The sequence below is a fragment of the Sitodiplosis mosellana genome, unplaced genomic scaffold (assembly GCF_009176505.1).
Source record: "Sitodiplosis mosellana isolate CC-2019 unplaced genomic scaffold, AAFC_SMos_1.0 Smas_scaffold_6877, whole genome shotgun sequence".
Lineage (NCBI taxonomy): Eukaryota > Metazoa > Arthropoda > Insecta > Diptera > Cecidomyiidae > Sitodiplosis > Sitodiplosis mosellana.
Window position 1 is genome coordinate 1 of NW_022602017.1, and position 12,644 is coordinate 12,644.

Below are 12,644 nucleotides of genomic sequence, written 5' to 3' on the forward strand. Positions count from 1 at the left end.
TGCAAAGTAAGCGCTTTCATCATAAATAAAAATTCATTTGCTTTGGATGATACTTCTGCAAAACGCCTCTTTTTCACAGCTTGGATGGGCCGAATGTCAGCACAGTTACGGAAGAAAAGCACCAAACGAACCGATTTCCGTGTCAAAATCATGAACGAAATTCTGCTTGGGATTCAGGTCATTAAAATGTATGCATGGGAGAAATCCTTCGCCGAAATGGTCGATAAAATTCGAAAGTAAGTGACAGTTTAGATCATGACCGTCGTCTGCAACATTATTTGATCTCTCGAACACTTGAACATTGAAATATTTTTGCTCATTCAAATTTTAGGAAGGAAGTGGATGCTATTCGGTCATCTGCCTACATTCGGGCGACTATCAATTCATTCACAATGATATCAAAAGTGTCGATATTTCTGAGCTTGGTCTCATACGTTTACTTTGGCAATGTGATAACCGCACGAAAAGTGTTCATTGTTTCATCGTACTTCAATATTTTGAACGTTTCCATGGTTGCCTTCTGGCCAATTGTACTCACATATACGTAAGTAGCCTTTTGGAGTCTGATTTGCATTTTCATTGCAATATTCGATTCGTCTGTCGCTAACTTTTTTTCCATTCTGCTCCAGTGCTGAAGCATATGTCTCCGTGAGGCGTATTCAGGAGTTTCTGTTGCGGCCAGAGTCAAAGCATGCGGAAAAAGTATTGAAAAAGTTGAAAAACCACAAGAATGGACATTTGACAAATGGTGAACTCAAATCAAAATCAAATGATTTGGAGATGTTGGACAAAAATCGTCACCGTACAGACCCTGGAACAATCGCGGAGGAAGAAACATTGATCGCTGCCGATACTAACAAGTTGAACGAATCACCTTGTCGACGTGTTCAAAATATTGATGATCCAGACAAATTCATCCGATTGGTGAATGCGACGGCGGTATGGGAGCAAAGTGAAGGCCCACAGAAGAATGGAATATTCGATATGAACCTAGAGATTAAGCCAGGGCTATGTGCAGTTGTCGGACAAGTCGGTTCGAGCAAATCGACTTTATTGAATCTGATTCTGGGTGAATTGTCGTTGGACTCGGGCTCGATGACCATAAACGGTACGATAAGCTATGCATCGCAAGAGCCGTGGATATTCGAAGGCTCGGTTCGGAATAATATCGTGTTTGTAGAGGACTTCGACGAGCAACGGTACAACAAGGTAGTGGAAGTGTGTGCATTGGAACGCGATTTCAAGCTGCTGCCCCAGGGAGACGCCACAATTGTCGGCGAACAAGGATCATCGCTCAGTGGTGGACAAAAGGCGCGTGTGAACTTGGCTCGAGCTATTTATAAACAATCAGATATTTATCTGCTCGACGATCCATTGTCAGCTATTGACACACATGTCGGAAAACATATCTTCGACAAATGCATCAAAGGATTTTTGTCCGATAAAATCTGCGTTCTCGTTACGCATCAATTGCAGTACTTAAGGAATGTGCAACATGTAGTTCTGTTGAACAAAGGCAAAGTAGAGGCACAAGGTCCCTTCCAAACACTGCAGAGATTCAGGAAAAAATCACTGGTTAACGCTCCTCCTCCCGAGCGTGAGGGTGGTGAAAAAGTTGTGGAAGCCTTTCCGACTCGGGTCAGTTCAATGCAATAGGAACTGGATTGAAACAACACATTTGTAGACAAAACAACACGTTTCATCAAATATTTTCCAATTTCAGATCCGCAAAAATTTATCCACATTATCATTCTTCAGTGAGGATGCTCTCAACGCTATACCAGATAAACGCAAGGAACGCCAATCGACTGGCAACATTAAATTCAGTACTTACAAAACATATTTCAAAGCCGCCCACAGTCGTTTCATCGTTACCACCATTTTTACTCTATTTATTGTGGCGCAATGTATATTGAGTGGTGCTGATTACTTTTTGGCGAAATGGTACATTTTTTTCTTCATCTCTTGATGACAACGAATCTCGTTTTTCCTTGAAAATTTTTCAATGAAAAATCTAATTAAATTCTTTCATTTTCCAGGGTTGATTGGGAGGAAAAAGTGACGAAAGCTCCGCTCGAAACGCCAAATAATTCAACTGACGAGCCTTTAGCAGAGAGACGTTCGAGCATACTTTCCGAAACGGTGGAAGAAAAACGTGAATTGCTCCTAATCATTTACACTGCTATCATTTTGCTGAGCACAATTTGTGTTTTATGCCGTTCATTCTCTTCCTTCCGAATGTGCCTGCGCATTTCGATCAATTTACACGACATAATTTTCCGAGGAATTACCCGAGCCAAGATGAGTTTCTTCAACAACAATCCCAGTGGACGAATTCTGAATCGATTCGCAAAAGATATTAGCAACGTTGACTCATCGCTGCCGAGTATTATGATTGATGTTTCGGATGTGAGTTGTATATTCAAAATTTTCTCCATCTTTATTAAACAACTTCAATATTCTTTTCTCGTTTTTCAGTGTTTTTTACAATACGTGGCAATTATTGTGATCAATGTAATCGTAAATCCCTGGATGTTGATACCAGCTGTTGTAATGACAATGCTTTTCTATTCAATTCGTCTCGCTTATTTGAATACCGGTCGCAGTTTTATGCGAATTGAAGCATTGAGTATGTTTTTGTTGTATATTTTCGAAATTTGATTTCATTTACTTCTTGTTTTCTTTCTTAATCGTTTGAATATTTAGAAAATTCATTTTTTTTTCACAAAATAAACTGACTAATGTCATGCGTTTCCAGGCCGCAGTCCAATTTTCTCGCATGTAAATGCAACGATCCAAGGTTCGTCCACAGTGCGTGCTTTCAACGCGGAAAAATTTCTAGAAAATGAATTCCATGAATTCCAAGATTTCAACACATCATGTTGGTATCTTTTCATTGGTGCGTCGCGGTGGTTCGCTTTTTGGCTGGATTTGGTGTGCCTTCTATATGTCATCGTCGTCACTTATAGTTTTCTGCTTTTTAGCAGTGGTAAGTGCATTCAAGGTCGGATTTAGAAATGAATTAAATTCACGTCATTATCAATTTTAGCTGAAGACAGTGGCAAAGTGGGTTTGGCAATAATGAGCAGCATCAATCTGATTGGACTTTGTCAATGGGGAATGCGTGTAAGTGCCGAGCTGGAAAATCAAATGACTTCCGTCGAACGAGTCGTTGAATATGCTGAATTGCCTTCGGAACCGCCACTGGAATCGAATGAAAAGAATGCACCACCGAAAGATTGGCCTTACTATGGAAACATCGAATTCAAGTCGCTGAGCATGCGATATGCAGAGAAAGGTGCTCGAACTCTACGAAATTTAAACTTCCGAATCAACGCTAAGGTAAAATTTGCAATGCTTTTTTTGATAAAAAAAACTGAATAGATTAAAATTCAAGCAAAAACTAAAATTTTATTTCTTTTCTCTGTTTTGCAGGAAAAAGTCGGTGTAGTTGGTCGAACGGGTGCTGGCAAAAGTTCGATAATCCAGTCTTTGTTCCGTTTGGCTCAGAACGAAGGTCAGATTTTGATCGATGGCGTTGATGTCGGTGTGATTGGGCTGCACGATTTGCGAAAAAAGATTTCGATCATTCCGCAAGAGGCGGTTCTATTCTCTGGAAGTCTTCGGTTCAACTTGGATCCATTCGCTGAGCGAAGCGACGACGAACTTTGGAACTCACTTGAGCAAGTCGAGTTGAAGTCAGAAATTTCATCAATGCCCGGTGGCCTCGACTGCAAAGTACTAGACGGTGGATCGAATTTCAGCGCTGGTCAACGTCAACTGCTGTGTTTGGCGCGAGCCATTCTACGAAACAACAAAATATTGATTCTCGACGAGGCGACGGCTAACGTTGATTCAGAAACCGATAAGTTGATCCAGAACACGATACGAAATAAGTTCGGTGACTGTACCGTTATAACGATAGCACATCGACTGCATACAGTCATGGACAGCGACAAGATACTGGTAATGGATGCGGGCGAAGTCGTTGAGTTTGACCATCCATTCGAGTTGATTCAAGACTCAGGCGGATTCTTCAAACGACTACTCGATCAAACTGACAGTTCCATGGTGACAGCGCTCACACTTGTCGCCAAGGAGGTAAGAGCTTTTGAATTTTAGTTGTGGATTTTTGTAAGATTTCTATGGAATTTGTTCTAAATGAATCCCCTTTGATAAAATTTTTAGAGCTACGATCGATGTAATGCAAAAGAGTGATAGACTCAAGAGGATGGACTAATTTCCACAGCTTAATAGCAGTTATGACTTCCTGAACATCCTTGAATAAAAAAAGTACAATAAAAGAAAAACAACAAAAGTGTATTTTTTTATTATGTAGTACTCAGTTGACGGCTCTTTTTGTTTACAAGTATGCGAAATGAATGTCACATTCGAGTATTTCCAGCTGATATCGTTATGGTGGTCGTGGTCGTTATCGGTGCGGATGTTTATTTACAACGAAACAGTCAAACAAAATACAAATAAACAAGTTGTGAGAAATCATAATCAAACAACGCTTTGTTATGACTCATGAATCATGTCTCAATAGTCCGGTTGGTCACAATTTTAAAATCGCATCACTCAAAAGCAGGAAAATTACTATTTCTACACTGTAGAGTATACAGATAAAACCATATAATGAAACCGACTCAATTGATAAAAACCTATGACAAAAAAAATCAACAGATAATTTTGATTACGTGACAACACGAACATTTATCGCATACGAAGCTGCAAAATCTGGAGTCAGCACCATCTTCATTTGAATAGGAGCTTTCTGAATTTCATTCTTCCGTTTTCAGAAGCTTCCGTTGGAAACTTAATTTCAATTTGAAAATCGCGATTTAAATGAATGCGAAAATTGTTCACCATATAAAAATTCCGAGTCTTGAAGTCTCTGTCGGGAGTCCCGACTCGGGACAATACTTTCAGGCTAGCTTTCAAAGAAGAAAACATTCTCAAGATAATACTTTATCATAATATTTTCTTTTCATCAATGATACAGCATCATCTTCTTTATCAATCAAAGTTCTATGGTGGAACATGGCTCATCGGATTCGGCCCAAAAGAAATTTGTTCGCTATAAAAAACCACTTTCTGATCATGAAAACTTGCAGTATTTCAGAAAACAGTGATAGCCATTTTTGAGAAGTGGCTTTTCATTCGAATCAAGTGCCGTTAATTCCGTAACAAAAGTTCAACGGCATACACTTCAAACCGCCATAAAAACCGTCAATAAATTATTTTTGACTTGGAAATGTTGTTTTAGATTTGCATCATTTCAAAATAATTGTTTACATTGTGAAATCGGTTGAATTGCACGAAGCGATTATAATCTCTTCAATTTGTCACCAATTTAATTTTAGTTCAAATGATAAACAGGTAAGCTTATGTGATAAGAGGAATTCAAGCAAGATTGTGCAAAATATCCTTGTATCATTGTTAGAAATGCTGATTTGCTCGGATCAAACATAAACTAAACACATGTTATTGTTTGGGACTAACAAAGCTTATCTAATCGCAATGAATTATTGTACGAAAAAAGAAACTTTAAACAAATGACGTCTGCATGCATCCTCAGTTACACAGTACGATTGTCAGCGTCAATTTTATCATAATTGAAATTAAGAAAGAACATGGTATTCTATATTTGTTTACTGTTTGCCTGTTTCATTCAAGTGATTAGGTATTTTAGGACAGAAAAAGAACAAAATCAACATTCATTAGATACACACACTGTCTTTGAGATAACACTTCAATTAAGTTGTAAAAACAGAAGAAATGTTTCGTTATCATTGTCAACTCAAGTCGTAAACCATCATAAACGTGATTGTTTTCACACGTTAAAGTGAAATATGGTTGTTGCTCCACAGATTTTTACTTACTGGTTCCGAGATTTTTTTCGAGAGTGAAATGTTTGAAGCTAAAATATCATAAAAATATTGAAAGTCATCGTAGATTGGAGTTGAAAATAACAAAATCCACACGGTAAGTTCGAGCCTTGAATTTATTTTCATCTTTTTCTGGAAAAACAACGGGAGATTTTCAATTAGTTTCTAGGTTGATTTACATCGTTTACAGTTTTAAATCCTTTGTGTTGTTCAAATTCGGCTTTTTTTTGTTTTGAATTTTGGGTGTTACATTTTTTGCATTATTGAAATAAACTTACTGTTCATTGAATTGAACAGTGAAAGTCATTTCCGAGAAGCGGCATTTTCATTGAATGACGTTAATTCCATAATAGTTCAACGGAATATACTTCAAACCGCCATAAAAACCATCAACAAAGTATTTTTAACTTGGAAATGTGGTTTGAGATTTATATCATTTCCAAAGTCTAAATGACCACATGATCGCAATACCGCAATTAAATGACTATTTGTTAAAAAAAAAAAAAAATTAACAAAAGACAAAGTCTCAAGTTGAGATTCTCAACTTAACGAAATGAGATAATCTTATAATTTAGCAAAAGTTCAAACATTTTGTATTTTTGTATCGAATGCTTCGCTAGGTTGAAGGCTTAAAAGAGCAAAAAGATGGTGATTCTTCGGCGAAAAACGCTTAAACCAAAATACGAATTCCGAGCAAAAAATACTAATTTCCATCCAATTGTTGATTCATTGCATATATTTCATAGCCAGTGGTTATAAGCCACATACAAATATCGCCAATGTTCAGTACTTTAGGTCAAAAACACACTTTAAATAACGAAATTCGTTGAACAAGTCTACAAAGTATCGCAAAACATCAGAGTGCGACATTGCCAATCTGGTAAAGGTCGATTTTTTTAATAACACTAGCAAATTACCGGCAAATTGTAGCTACGCGAAACGATGTTCTACTATTTGTTTCGTGTCGTCATCACTGCGATGGTATGAGAGGCGTTTTTTTTCGTATTGACATGTGCGTCGAAAACGAGTTTTAAATTTTGCTCACTTAACAGTGTTTCTCTCTCGCTCTTTGATTCTCATTCCGCTTCTCTGTATGATGACAAAAAATATGCTCTCGGCGAACAAAACATGTGCTTAGTCAGTGTATTGACTAGTTGAATCAACTAGTGATTGATAGTGTATGTCGTATGCGAGTATTTATAATGAATTGAACGGTTGTTTCCTCTCATTTTCGAATTGAAAACACGTGATCGCAAGCAAAAGAGCGAGAATGTGCGAGTGTACAATGTTCATCGTTTGCATTTTGCCGTTCTACGATCTCCGGTCGATAGCCAGTTGTAAGTCGACGGAGCACCAGACTGAAATAGTTTTTGTGCTCAGCGAATGTGATAATAAAAGAATGCGCTGATTGTTTTGTTCAAGTCGTCAGCTGTTATTCATTCTAGTTTCATAAAAACGATAGTAAAAACAGGGCTGCGATTCAGTGAAAGAGCTGCATTGAGAAGTGAAACTAAAAGATTTGTTCAGTGGTTTACGTATTGAAACGAAATGAAATAGGTGAATAGTTCTAAAATTTGATTCAAATTATAGTAAGAGAAGCAGAAAAAGGAGTGACAATTTGGAATTCTACTTGAATCCAGTTCAGAGTTTTGAATTCTTGGTTGAAATAAGCTAATTGTGAATTCTGTTTAAAATCAACGCACTTTATCATAATTTTCGCGAAGTTTTTTTTTTCTTTCAATAATCAAACCAAACGATACATTGACAATATCCATTGGAAATAAAGAAAAATCAACTTGTTGGACGAAAAAAAAAAATTGAGGAAAAATAAGAAAGAAAAAATCAATGAAGCACAAAGAAATTAGCGTAGTACTAATTAAGTCGTTGTTTCTGTGCTCAAATTCATTTTGTGTCAACGGTTTATCGATTCTATCGTGATTCGCAACAGAGAAACTTCAACGGATGTTCATGTGATGTTCCATAAAGCAAAACAACTTTTGAGCTTCTTTAATTCGGTTATTAAGCGTATGTGTGTAAATGCGCAACACTTGAAACTTTAGTATTAAATACAACACAAAAACTGTTTGTAGAAATTCCGAAATTGAATGAAATAGAATGAATTAATGGGTTATTTGTTTTCTGATTCACTGTGAAAAATGTGTAACATCAAATCAAAGTAGATAAAAAAAGATCAGAATACTCAGAATATGCGATCAATTGTGAAACAGACGATTGAGTGAAGTGTCCGAGCGCGTGTCAGCATCACAATTCATTAGTCATGGCTTTAATTTCAATTGCTCCGTACAATTGAGCTGATTGTTTTGTTGACGCGAATCGTTGGCCATATGAACGGGGAACGGAATCAATTTTCTGTAGTTAAACTACACAGTGGTTTACATTTATGTTATGGAATTGTGTTTTTGATTGATTGTGTGTGTGACAAGTTTTGAATAAGTCAGAGAGTATCACTCAACTTATCAAAGTTGATGATTTTTTTTTTCCACGAGAAGAGGAATACTTTATGGTATTGTTCATCGTTTAAGTTTCATATTTTCTTATTGCGTAAAAGAAAGTTTCATTTTTTATCTTTTTGAGCATCAAAATTGTGTATCTGAAGAAAAAAATGTTTTTACCTAGAAAAATCGTTGAAAAATCTTCTTTTTCCTCTAAAAATTCTTTTTCTTGCTTCTTTTTTACGGCCAAATTATGTTTTTATTATTATATTTTGACGAGCTTAAAAGAAATTTTGGTTCTAATCCAGAACCACCTTGTGCCAAAGTACAAAATTGGCGCAACGGAGACGAATTTTCAGGTTTTTGTGTCTGATCTCAAATGTGAATGTCATGCAAATGAATGCGCATATTAAATTGTACATTTGTGTGAAGAAGAAATGTGAGACAGTAGTTCAATGAACCGTTGATGTCGCAGCGCGGGAAAAAACATTTTGTTCAAGATTAAATATCAATGTTTGTCCAAGTGTAATGCACAAAAATTAAAACAACTCATTGGTTACAGTGAGGATGATTGATCGATGCAATAACAACCGACCTTCATGAACGAAAATTAATGATTTTCAATTGCAGAAGAGATAGAAAATGTCTCGGATAATCAAAATTACGTTCAATTTCGAAGCAGAAAAAAACGGATTCTTCGATAGAAGATTGTCTTTACCTAATGTATCAATTTTGGTTGAGCTGCTTTGATTCGGTTGTGAAAAACATTGCTGAGAAAAAGTCAAAAACGTTTTTCTCTGGAATATTGAATTCGTTGCTCACGCCTGCTGTCGTCGGCTATGATACCAAAAAATCACACCGAAAAAGTACCGCCAAATATAAAATAGGAAAAATCACCAATACCGAAAATTGTAACTCAATAAAAATCTGTGCGGTGCTTGAGAAATCACGCAATTTAATCAAATGTTGTAATCACAAATTGTAAGCTCGACGCGTGGCTATGATCGGATAGACAACCGAACACCGAAATTGGCCACAGGACAGATCGAGTTTGATAAACAGATTGATTCGGATGGCATTGTGTCTGAGCTGCTCAGACTGATTAATAAGAGTATGCGCTGATTTCTCGATTTTATTGGGTATTTTGTGCGATATCATTTATTACTGAGCAATTGAAATTAGTTTTAAATCGGTTCGATTCAAGTGAAATCAAAAGCAATACCCGAGAAACATTCGCGGATTCCTGATTTGCGATAATTTTTTTTGAATAGCCATAGATTACTACTTGAAGCCAACTCCACAATGAAATAATACTGATAAGAAAACTAAAGACCAACAAAAGTAATATTCAAGTACTTGTGACAAAGCTAGATCTTAACGACCGAGAAAAAAAAATTGAAATGAGCAATCTGAACCGAAAGAAATGAGCAATTTTGCAAGATCATGATCTGAACATGAAACAAATCTTCAATTTCTTAATAAAAATCAAAATGTGGTTGCATCACAATTAGCGAGTAGTGCATTGTTCAAGCTTGGCAATATCTTCGCCTCCAACTGTCGTCGCTGAAGGCAGAAATCTAAATCTAGTGATTTGATTGCTAAAGCAAGGCTATTCTTGATAAATCTGCAATAATTCCCGTATAAAATACAATGTTGACAAACATCTGATAAGCCAACCAAAGCCAACTATTCGCATTGAGATTGAATGCCGGTTGAAGAATGAATCGTCATTCGACTTAGCTCGATTGACTCGCAATATCCACTCGATGATTCAATATTCTATTTTGATTTAATAGAAGCAAAAACAATCGCCGCTGAAAACGAAAGTCGGAAAATACGCAGAATAAATGCGAAGCGAATAAAAACAATAGGAGCAAATTGTTGAGTGTCGATAAGCAAAACGCTCTTAACGTGCCAATTGGCATATTAAGATACGCGCGTCCGTGTGTATGTTAAAAATGAGGAAAAAGACCAAAAAATTCAATAAAATAGAGAATGATAAGCGGCAAGATACGATAAAAGATAGCCGGTAAATAGCAAGCGTCGCGACTACAAATGCCTGTGCACAACAACCTGTGATCAGTCTGACAAAGAACACGCTACCGAGTGCTACACAGTTAACGGTTAGTCCAAGTTTCGATTTGGTTTTTGTTTTATTTCACTTAATTGAATTGCAAAGTTAAAAAAAAACAGTAACGAGTTGGACGATTGAATTTATCGCCGACATTACTTCAACACCTTTAACTACCCTTTGAGGTCAAGTGCCCAGTTAAATTGTCTAAGTGCCTCACGTAGAACAAAGGTTTTATCTTTATTTTGTGCTATTCTCTTTTGTGTTTGATTTAGTAAAACCGACTAATGCATGATTTGAAGTGAATGTGAAATTTCTTCAAATTGGACGCAAAATTCTAGAATAGCAGTTGCCATTTCAACTCAGTCGATTTTTAAATAGAAGAAAGTTTAATTTATTTTTGAACAATCGCAATGAGAATTTGAAGACGAAAATCTTTTTTTGTAGAAAAATTTCGGTGTTTTTGTATATTTTGCTGATTTTGTGCACAAATCACAATGGGTGCACAAAAAATATTTGTCGAATGATGGAAGTCGTTTTTCAAAGTTGCGAACGAGACTGAAAAATGAATTTTTGGCCCCAGTTTTGTTTAAAAAATCACTTTTCCGTTCATTTCATTAAGAATTTGTCCGAAAATGGGAAGAAAATGAAATGTTCCGTCCAAGAGCTGAAGGAATTTCAAGATTGCTACTAAAAATGACGAAAATTCGAATCATTTCATTCAACCATCGTCTTTGAACGTTATTAAATACTTTCTTATAGTGGAAATTTGCTTGGATTTCATTCAATTTGAGGAAATGAGCAATAATTTATTGAAGTATCATCGGTTTTTTGAGTAAGAAAGTTTTTGTATTTGAATCAAGAAGAAATAAATAAAGCGATTTATTCGTTCAAAAATCATGTTCAGCTTCGAACGTGTCTTTTAAGTTTTAACGAAACCGTAATAGATATTAAAAGAATATTTTTCGTTCCCAAAGAAAAATTCATCGAGAAAAAATCAATTAGAAATGTTCAACGAATCCCTATCATCTGCTTCAACAAAACAGAAAAAAACATTCCGCTTGAAGTAACAAAGTAGCGTTAATTAATTTTCAATTCATTGAATTGTCTCATTTGAAGTTGTCAGTTCGACGAGTGAATTCTGTCGGTGCAAACAAGTGGTTGTGTCAAAAAGCCGGTTGATCTATTAATAATTCATACATTTGTGAGGTGTGAATGTGAATGTGAATTGAAACCTCTAAGCATGCTATGAAATCGACGATAAGCACAGACTGTATATTGACGACCGTACACACAGCGTCTGTATATTTCCATCGTTCAGCATTTGGCATGTGTTCAATGAAATTCACAATGAAACACAGTATAATGAAGTATAAACAAGTTGCGGTAGTCAAAAAAAAACGTTGGTATGCGACTGAATTTCACCATATTGCGTGAGCACATAGTACAAGCTTCGTACGTCACATGTTTGAGTATGGGAATTTGGATTTCAAAATGAATGCTTCAGTCTCTCGGCAGCATGTTTAGTGTGTACATGTATACTGAAAAGCCGGCCTTTGACATTTTTAATAGTGAAGTTTTTCTGTTTAATTTATGGCATACTGCCATTTGGAGTTGATTATTTTTAAAGCATCAGCTGATTTGTACGATAAAATCGGCGTGAATAGCGTACAAGTGGAGGCTAGAGTGATTGAGAGTGATTTTTAGCAAATTCAAGGGAAAAGTCGATGTATTTTCTAGAAGAAATAAAATCGATTTTTTTTTATTGCTGAACAGAAATGGTGCGTGCGTCATCAGCTGCCAAAAGCTGTTGATTTACGATAACATTATTGATTTTTGGATATAAAATGAGGTTCTCGTGTGTATCCCATGACCTTTTTTCGTGACAAACATTAGAATTGAACTAAAATCAAAAATCAAACCATTCGTGAATGAAAAAAATTTCATTCTCGTTTGACTAATCGGAAAGAGTTTTAATCGTTTGACTAAGTTCATCAATTAATATAATAACAATTTAGAACTATCCGAAATTTTAATTCGAAATATCGTTACTAGAAAAGTTTATCAAAACCAAAATTCTATAAGTGAAATCAATGAAAGTATCTTCTTAAAAGTTCCAATGGTTCTCAACATTTTTCCTTCTGTGATTGAAACAAAGCAAACATTTTTTTTAGGGCCTTTATACAAGCCGTTTGACTCTTCTATTTATTTGTTTCTCCCTTCGTTCAT

General features: G+C 35.9%; 1 protein-coding gene across 1 annotated transcript; it reads left to right on the forward strand.

The window, feature by feature from the left end:
• Nucleotides 1-6: 6 nt before the first annotated feature.
• Nucleotides 7-4,318, forward strand: LOC129580002 (ATP-binding cassette sub-family C member 4-like). The gene is made up of 10 exons (XM_055470192.1): nt 7-236; nt 332-544; nt 630-1,638; nt 1,724-1,944; nt 2,040-2,409; nt 2,479-2,629; nt 2,759-2,989; nt 3,050-3,342; nt 3,436-4,101; nt 4,189-4,318. Exons 1-10 carry the CDS (start codon nt 85-87, stop codon nt 4,216-4,218), a joined length of 3,336 nt encoding a protein of 1,111 aa, XP_055326167.1. The 5' UTR covers nt 7-84; the 3' UTR covers nt 4,219-4,318.
• Nucleotides 4,319-12,644: the final 8,326 nt, after the last annotated feature.